Source organism: Octodon degus, unplaced genomic scaffold (genome assembly GCF_000260255.1).
Source record: "Octodon degus isolate 3935 unplaced genomic scaffold, OctDeg1.0 scaffold00008, whole genome shotgun sequence".
NCBI classification, from domain to species: domain Eukaryota; kingdom Metazoa; phylum Chordata; class Mammalia; order Rodentia; family Octodontidae; genus Octodon; species Octodon degus.
The window spans coordinates 15,610,517-15,619,382 of record NW_004524584.1 but is presented as its reverse complement, the minus strand read 5'-3'; the positions used below and the strand labels follow the sequence as shown (position 1 = coordinate 15,619,382).

At 52.5% G+C, this 8,866-nt stretch overlaps 2 protein-coding genes across 4 annotated transcripts in view; one reads left to right on the top strand and one right to left on the bottom strand.

Moving 5' to 3' along the window:
* Window positions 1-799: 799 nt before the first annotated feature.
* Ifrd2 (interferon related developmental regulator 2) lies at window positions 800-6,221 on the top strand. 2 transcript variants are annotated; one of them, XM_004625125.2, is made up of 12 exons: window positions 800-1,043; window positions 3,269-3,388; window positions 3,476-3,560; window positions 3,668-3,792; window positions 3,876-4,033; window positions 4,199-4,249; window positions 4,337-4,515; window positions 4,602-4,707; window positions 5,023-5,160; window positions 5,278-5,406; window positions 5,485-5,580; window positions 5,714-6,221. In XM_004625125.2, exons 1-12 carry the CDS (start codon window positions 983-985, stop codon window positions 5,792-5,794), a joined length of 1,329 nt encoding a protein of 442 aa, XP_004625182.1. In that variant the 5' UTR covers window positions 800-982; the 3' UTR covers window positions 5,795-6,221. The 2 variants fall into 2 exon arrangements, with proteins under 2 accessions (XP_004625182.1, XP_023561912.1); XM_023706144.1 differs by having other exon boundaries at window positions 878-1,043; window positions 4,635-4,707.
* Lsmem2 (leucine rich single-pass membrane protein 2) overlaps window positions 5,896-8,866 on the bottom strand; it is a 5,300-nt gene continuing 2,329 nt past the window's right edge. The window contains exons 2-4 of one of the 2 annotated variants that reach the window (XM_004625249.3): window positions 7,285-7,395; window positions 7,025-7,210; window positions 5,896-6,859 (exon numbers count right to left, since the gene is read on the bottom strand). In XM_004625249.3, coding sequence (XP_004625306.3) covers window positions 6,726-6,859; window positions 7,025-7,210; window positions 7,285-7,395 — 431 coding nt within the window. In that variant the 3' untranslated portion in view covers window positions 5,896-6,725. Of the gene's footprint in view, window positions 6,860-7,024; window positions 7,211-7,284; window positions 7,454-8,866 lie in introns of both variants that reach the window. The other variant, XM_023706162.1, reaches the window with a different exon arrangement.

Genomic DNA, 8,866 nt, shown 5'->3' with positions numbered 1-8,866 from the left:
GGATCGCTGAGTTCTAGACCAGCATGGGCTACATAAGGAAGTTCAAAGCCAGCCTAGACTACATAGACCTAGCTTAAACAAACAAAAAGACATTGATTGCGATCATCTGACTTCAAAAATGGCCAATCCAGTGCTTTATTTCTAAACCTTAAAGCTCCAGTGGCGCAATCGATTAGCGCGCGGTACTTATATTTCTAAACCTCACAGATGGGTTATAGGAGACCCATCTTGGGGCAGTGCGCTTCCAAAAAGATAGGGGTTAAGATCTGATTTAAGGGGACAGGGGAGATAGCTCAGTGGAATAAGCGCTTCCCTGGCAAGCACAAGAGCCTGAGTTCAATCCCCGGCTCCGCAAAAAAAAAAAATCTGGTTTAAGCCGTTGTCTGTGCACTGCTTTCATCATAAAGTCACTTTTGGTTTCATTGCCTGATGGTTAGCTGTTTCCTCTATTCTGTTAAACCCCAGACTCTTCCATTGCGCGAGTGTACTAACAAAAGGTCTCCGGATTAGTTCTTCACCACCGGAGAGAAACTTCCGGGTTAACAACCCGGCTAAGCACGAGCCGGGGGTGGGGAGTAGGGGGTGGGGAGTAGGGGGTGGGGGTACCCGCACAGCCTTGTGGGTGCATAGTTCACGCCAGAGCGCTATCTTTTTGTCAGTCCCAAACGTGGACTACGATTTCCGTGGAGCTCTGCGTCCAGCCGATGGGCCCTAATCTGTGCGCGCAGCCCCCTGGGAATAATAGTTTCGCCGAGCGGACGCAGATCTGAACCGGGCAGCCGGGTACTCGCCTTCCCAGCGACCCGCTTGGCAGGGCGGGGCGCCTCGCGAAGATGGTGGCGCGCGCGGCGTGTGGCTCCCTACGCCTGGCCAAGTCTCAGCGCCGAGCACTGACCAGCGCTTCGCTGGCCTGGAGTCCTCGTCCTCCCGGGCCCTGACCTTGCGCCCCCGCGCCCCCGCGCCCCCGCGCCCGGGTCCCGGCATGCCTCGCGCTCGTAGTAAGGGCAACGCGCCCCGCAAGGGCGGCCAGCGCCGAGGAGCAGGTGAGTGGGGGCGCGGGGCAGCTCCTCTGCAGCGAGCAGGGGTCCTGTGTAGGTCCACTGCTGTGTCCCAGAGTGTCGGGGCGTGGGGAAGCTCCCATCGGCCAGCCCGGCGCAGTCTAGCGAAACTGCGGTAGCCAGCACGTGCTCTCGCCGGCATTGGCCACGTGTGCACCCAACTTGAGCAAGTTGCCGGCTGCTTGTGGGGCTTCCCAAACCAGAGGAATCCTCGCAGACCCAGAAGCGTGACCCGGCCAGCACGTCCGGGCTTCGGTTTCCCCATTGCTACTCTACTCCAGTGGCTTAATACAGTGGAAAAACCACTGGACAGGATAGGAAATAAGGAGGCCGGGGAGATGGCTCAGTAGAATAAGCGCTTCCCTGGCAAGCGCAAGGGCCTGAGTTCAATCCCCGGTTCCAGGAAAAAAAAAAAAAAAAAAAAGGATAGGAAATCAGACCCCTTGCCGAGACCTTTGGTAGACTAGATGGGGAAGTTGTCAGAGGCCTCTCTGCTGGGAAGAACGATGAAGATGTGAAATCGGGAAGGTACAGAATTGGGGCCTTGGTACTTGTGGATTTGGGGATTGGATTAATATCCTAGAACCAGGTGCCAAGGAAATAGCTCAGTACAATAAAAGTTTGCCGGGTAAGCGCAGGGGCCTAAATTCAATCCCTGGTTCTGCAAAAACAAAACAATATCTTAGAGCCTGAGGCAGTCTTGGTACTCTGTTATCAGTCCCAACCAGGAGCCTGTATTTTTGCAGTAAGCATGTTTGCTCTGCTGGGATAGCATGTTTGCTCTGAGGGCCAAGCACAACTTCGCCCTAATGCTGTCTAGGGGCAGGGTGACATAGGGTAATGACAGCACAATAGAGACTGGTCCTGAAACTGTTCACAGCGTGGTGTTAGCCCCATACTCAAACCTAGGAGACCCCATGGGAAGGGTGTCTGGGTGAGAAGAGAACCATATGCAAAGAACATGTGGAAAAGCCAGGTAGCTGCACCAGAAGGGACCTAACCCTGGACCAAGAGAGGGGACGCTCAGCAGCATTAGCAGGTAGGATAGTAAAAGAGAAAGTGAGCAGGGGCCATTGTGCTGGCTAGACTTTTTCCTGCAGGCAAGAAGTGTAAGTTCTTGAGAGGTCAGGCTGGCCAGGTAATGAGAAACTGTCGAGGGCTTCACCATAGTAGCCATGCTTGCCAGAGTTCACCCCTAGCCCTGGATAGCACCCACACACCAGAGTACTCTGGCCCTAAATCCCTGAAACTTCCCTGTGTTTTTAGGGGCTCACATGGTCAGAGCCTCTTCAGGGTCAGAAGAAACCTGTTTGTCTGTCTCCCCAGAGCTGACAGCCTTAAATGGATCAGGGGAAGCTGAGAAGACAATGTACTTAAAATACGGGGTTCCCAGCATACCCATTGGGAACTGGGCTTCTGTCCCAAGGGCTGACAGGTGGCTTGATGAGTTTGTTGGCCTGAAATAAAGCCATAACAAGTTATATGTCTTCACTTGCTGCCCCTGAAAGAGGTGCTTTTCCATCTCTGCTTTGCATATAAAGAGACAGAGGCCTCAGCCTGGTGAGATAGTGCACATCTGTAATCCCAGCACTCGGGAGGCTGAGGCAGGAAAATTGCGACATGTTCAAGGCCAGCCTGTTAAAATGTGGAATGGAGACTGAGATGGAGGTAGTCCAGTGGTAGAGTGCTCATGAGAGCCCCTGGCTTTGATATCCAGTGCTAGGAAAAAATTGTAATGTTGGGTTAAAAAATGTAGAGTTGGGATTCTTAAATCCCACATCTGCTGAACTCTATAGCTGTTTCTGATCCTTGCATTATCTGTTTTGGGGTATAATGCAGGCCAGGCTACAAATCTGGTAGAACAACTTCAGCCTTTCCCTTCTACCTTTTTTCCCCTTCCTACCTCTACTAGTTCCCAGTCTCCTACTTAAAATAGTTTCTGGCCTTAGGCACTGCCCACCAAACCTGCCAGATATTCCTAGGCCAAGCCTAGAACCTAACAAATGCTTTCCTACAAATGGACCTTCCCATTTTCTTGCTTTCTGGCCCAGGGCCCCGCATCAGTCACTGTAGTGCCTACTTCAGCTTTGGTTTTCTCCCTCTGAGAAGGGGCAACATTTTCTTTGGTGGAGTTGTAAGGTTGAGTGGCATACTCCCAGCCATCCCTCGTCAATGGAAGCAAGCTGAGTAACTTAACATATACTCCCTAGGTGCTCGGTGCAGTGCCCAAGCTGACTCAGGTTCCAGTGAGGATGAAGCAGCCAGTGAGGCCCGCAGTACAACCAGCGAATGTCCCAGCCTTCTGAGCACCACAGCAGAGGATAGCCTAGGTAAGAGCAAGTAGCCATGTGGCAGGGATTCAATGAGGGCTCCATTGGGTGAGGGCAAGAAGCAGTGCTGATCTGCTGGCCTTGCAGGGGGGGATGCTGTGGATGAGCAGGGCCAACAGGAAGATCTCGAAGAAAAGCTAAAGGAATATGTGGACTGCCTCACAAACAAGAGGTACCCTTGGCTGCCAGCCTACTCCTATATCCAGGGCTTTGCTCAACCCATGCCAAGTATAACCAAGGGACAGCTGGCCCATGTGACCCTCCCTTCTCTACCCTTAGTGCCAAGACCCGGCAAGGAGCTCTGGAGAGCCTGCGCCTGGCCCTGGCTTCCCACCTGCTCCCTGACTTTTTGCTGGAACGCTGCCTCACACTGGCTGATGCCTTGGAAAAGTGCCTCAAGAAAGGTCGGGCCTTGGGGTTTGCGGAGGACCTTAACTGGGCAGGTGCTGACCCTCGCTACCTGGGCTGACTGGAAAGTGTCCTGCAGGGAAGGGTGAAGAACAGGCCCTGGCTGCTGCTGTGTTAGGTCTGCTCTGTGTGCAGCTGGGCCCTGGATCCAAAGGTGATGAGCTGTTCCACAGCCTGCAGCCGCTGCTAGTCTCTGTGCTCAGTGACAGCACAGCTAGCCCCACCGCCCGGCTTCACGTGAGTGTTTCTATGCCCCATGAAACCCTTCTACCTTATTTCAAGCAAAGTGGTGGGTTATCCCTGCTTTCAGGTTCCATACCCTGGTGGTGGTGGTGGGGGGAACCCTGTGGCTGGGAACCCAGGCTGACCTCTGATCATGGCCTAGCCTTGTCCTTTCAACAGTGTGCTTCTACTCTCGGCCTGGGGTGCTATGTGGCTGCTGCCGATGTCCAGGTGAGTGGTCTTTGGACACAGACAGTGGAGCACCTAGGCCCCTAGCTTTGTCCCTGAGCCATTCCCCTGTCCCCCCTGTGCTCTTAGGACCTGGTCTCTTGCCTTGCCTGCTTAGAAAGTGTTTTCAGCCAGTCCTGTGGCACAGATGGCTCCACAGCTCCTATGGTCCCTGCCAGCCTGCATGGCCTGCTCTGTGCTGCCCTACAGGCCTGGGCATTGTTGCTTACTATCTGCCCCAGCACCCACATCTGCCACGTCCTTGACAGGTGAGGGTAGATGCCCACTGGGAGTGGGAGGTGATCATGAAGGGACCCCTAACCCACACACGTAGCTTAGCCTGCCCCTTCTCCAGGCAACTGTCCCAGCTGCCCCACCTCTTGTCCAGTGAAAGTGTGAACCTGCGGATTGCTGCTGGTGAAACCATCGCATTGCTCTTTGAGCTCGCCCGGGACCTTGAGGTGCAAGGATGGTAGGGGGGTGCCCGCTGGTGCTACTGCCCATCCTAGGCTGGACACAGAGAGAGCATGCCATAGCACACAAAGCTGTCGTAGGTCATTTTGTAGCAGTGGTGGCTTCAACACTGACTCATGCGGTAGATGTTATGATGGGGTCCCTGAGCAGAGATGTCCTGTACAGGTGGAGGCCAAAGAGGTTATGAGAGAAGCCAAACAGAGAAGAGGAGGGCTATTAGGAAAGGAAGGCTTTGAGCAACCCCATGTTGAGAGCCACCAGTGCTTAAGCTTCTGCCTCTTGCCTTCATTGCTCCCACACAGGAGGACTTTGTTTACGAGGACATGGAAGCCCTCTGTGGTGCTTTGCGCACTCTAGCCACGGACAGCAATAAGTACCGTGCCAAAGCTGACCGCCGGCGCCAGCGCTCTATTTTCCGTGCTGTGCTGCATTTTGTTGAGGTAGGGGTGTGTGTGTGTGTGTGTGTGTGTGTGTGTGAACGAACATGTTTATCCTAGCAGGAATCCAGCCCCAGGCATAACAGCCAAGCACAACTGTGGGCCTCTGCTATCCTGCAGGGTGGTGAATGTGAGGAAGAGACAATCCGCTTTGGACTGGAAATGCTGTATGTAGACAGCTGGGCTCGGCACCGGATCTATGCTGCCTTCAAGGATGTGCTGGGTTCAGGCATGCACCACCACCTGCAGGTGAGGGGATGGGCAGGGAGAGCTCCCCAGTTTGGCTGCTGTGGCGTGGACTCAGTTAACTGTCTTCTCTCTCCCCAGAATAATGAGCTTCTCCGTGACATCTTTGGCTTGGGCCCTGTGCTGGTGCTGGATGCCACTGCTTTGAAAGCCTGTAAAGTTTCACGTTTTGAGAAGGTTTGCATCCTAGAATACCTTTGTTTCTCTTCCATTCCCATTTTCTGGAGGCTTCCAGCTCTATAAGGGCTGAGGGAAGAGCCCTGGGCTTTCTTCCCAGTTCACTATAGATTCCACCCTTTTCTCCACCCAGCACCTGTACAATGCTGCTTCCTTCAAAGCCCGAACCAAGGCTCGAAGCCGTGTGCGGGACAAGCGGGCAGATATCCTGTGAAATGGACCAGCTGAAGACAAGACTATTCACGCCCTTGCCTGTATTTTTAACAGAAGACTGTGCAAGAACTGGTTTCTGCCAGTGATTGTCACTTTATTTTAAAGACAAAACCAAAAATAGATAGGATGGGTGAGTAGGATAAGGGACCCGGCCCTCTATCCTTGCACTCAGCCCTGTGGCTTATTCGTGCCCTATCTCAGGCAGGGCCAAATGAGTGCCTGTCTCAGGGCTATGGGAAAAGCAGTAGGGGGCTGTCCCTTTGCTTTCTTAGGCCTTGCTCCTTTGGGGTAACCCAGTTCTTCAGGGTATCATTAGCTGGATAGATACCACCATGGCAAGTGTTGAGGCAAAGCTACCCGGCAATGATTTTTGTGATTTTTAAAGATTATAAAAGATAATTAAATAGAATATAATGTTCTGCCTCTGTGGTCCTGACTGCTGGATATTTCTGCTCATACTCCCATCCAGGACACCAGGCTTGGGCACACTGGGATCTCACCTCTGCCCTCTTAAGTAGTGTGCCCAGGCTAGGGTGGGGCCTCCCCAACTCAGAGCCCAGCTTATCTTTGAGACCTGAGGCTGGACTCTTGCTGAGAGATCTGGCAGAGTAGGTGGCTGCAGTGAGGCAGCTATTTCTAGACTTACCCTGCTAGTTAGGGTTGCCCAGAGGATGCTGACAGGCCACAAGAGGAGCCAGGAGGCTGGTGCCCCATCCTTTGACCTTGGGCCAGCTCATAAGAGCCTACTTAATACCAGAAGGCTTGTCTAGGCCATGCCTGAAAAGATCAGGAGAAGTAGGTGACAGTGAAGTCACATCAGTCTCTTCTACAAAAATCTCAACAAGGACGTGGTGTAGACCAGTGGTGGGAGGAGAGACTGCCAACAGCTGCTTTATTCCCCTCACCCACTACGTCCCAGTTCAAGTAGAGTTTCAGCTGGGTGCTCGAGCTTCACTGGAGTTCAACCTCCGCAGCTGACTGAGGCTGGCCAGTCGGAGCTTGAGCAGCATCTCCTCCTGGGTGCGTAGCGTATGTGCCAGGACCCGCAGGGATTCACTCTGCAGCACTGGGGATGGGCAGATGTTTGTGTGATCTTGTTAGATCATGTGCTACCTCAGACATCCACAACCCAGCAACAGGCTGCCCTCTGACCCCCACCCTTCACTACTGCAGCAACTGCTCCTTCCAAAGGGCCTCCCAGTTGGTCCCCACCTGCCCTGCCTTGCCCTACCACTCAAGTAGACAGCCAGGATGGCGAGTGCCAGGCAGGTGAGCACTAGCAGTACCAGCAGCAGCAGGAACCCGCTACGGCCGCACATTGTACCACAGCCAGCCTGGGCACACAGCGACGGTGGCAAGACACCCAGCAACTCATCCCATGGCTGTGCTTCTTCAGCCAGATACGGGCGTGTCAAGCCTGTGGAGTAGTGGGGACATTAGGGGAAGCAGGCTTTTCCCCTCTTCGCAGTACATCCTTTTGCATCCCCTCACCTTCACTGTGTAGGTCGCTGATGGATTCCACTCGGTGTAGCCGCACTTCAGGCACGTGGCTAGGGGCCAGCGGTCCCCTGGTTTTCTGGCTCTGTGTTGGTGCCACAGTGTCTGCAGAGGTGTAGGGCTCATTCAGCAGGCAGGTCACCCCTCCTTGCTCCCAGGTAGTCTCAGGTAGTAGGGATTTAGGGAGATTGGGGTACAGCGGGGCTTTTGTAGAAAATTCCCCTACCACCCCGAGGCTGCCTGGACACTTCGGTTATTTCCAGTTCCCTTTGGAAATTAGCGCCAAGGGCATCCATCATTGAGTATGAAGTTTTTCACAATTTCTCAGCAATCATTAGGGACAGTTTTAAGAAATGGAATTCTTGATCCAAAAGCAGGGATAAAACTCATCAAATTGTTTGTGAGAAGTGTGTACACAACCTGTAGGTACAAAATCGCCACCATGAGGTATCCCCACTGAGAAATTTTTTTTCTGAGGGGGAAGCAGAGTCTTGGCTTGCCTTGAACTGGTAATTTTTATGCCTCACCAAGTGCTGGGATGAGAAACAGTTTATATTCACACATTTGTATATGTACTTGCTAATTCAAGAAATTAAAAGCTTTTTAGTGAAACATTTGTTTTTGGCTTTTTTCCTTTTTTTGAGAGAAAGTTGCACTTTGTTGTGCAGGCTGTTCGTGAACTCATGGTGATCCTCTTGCCTCAGCCTCCCAAGTGCTGGGCTTACAAATGTGCAACACCATGTCTGGCTGGCCCTGGGGAGGTCCATTCCCAGCACTTTTTTTTTTTTTTTTTTCATTTTTGACACATGGTCTCAGTAAGTTGCACAGGCTGGCCTTGAACTTGGCAATCTTCCTGCCCAATCCTCCAGAGTACTTGAATTTACAGATGTGCCCCACTGTGCTGTCAAAATAACCTTTCCTTTTTTTTTTTTGAGAAACCAGGGATTGAATTCAGACCCTTGCACTTGCCAGGGAAGCACTTATTCCACTGAGCTATCTTCCTGGCCCCCAACCTTTCCTTATTGATTGATTTAGTTTAGTTGCCTAGGAAGCTTGTTTACAGCCTTCCAAGAGCTGGGATTACAGGTGTGTGCCACCATGCCCATTCTCAGTTGCCATCTCAGTACGCCCTGGGGACCCCCAGCCTGTGCCTGCTTGCAGGCGCTTTAATTTGCTCAGCTATTTAACCAGCCCTGTTTTTGTGTTTCTGAGACAGGATCTCCCTTTTCAGCTTAGGCTGGCCTTGAGCTCACTTTGTAGCCCAGGCTGATCTTGGAATTTGCAGTGATCCTCCTGCCCCAGCCTCCCAAGTTCTGGGATTGCTGGTATCCACCACCACACCCAGTGCTTCATCAAAATATTTTACAGGCTGGGGAGATAGTTTGGAGATCTAAGTGCCTGCCTGGCAAGTGCAAGGACCCAGGTTTAATCCCTGGTACTGTGTGCCATACCAGACACTACCAAGCTGGCCACCAAAAGTGTGGTGGGGCATGCCTGTAATTTCAGCACTGGGGAGGCTGAGGAGAATCACAAGTCTGAGCTGCATAGCAAGACCCTGTACCAAATAAGTTAAAAA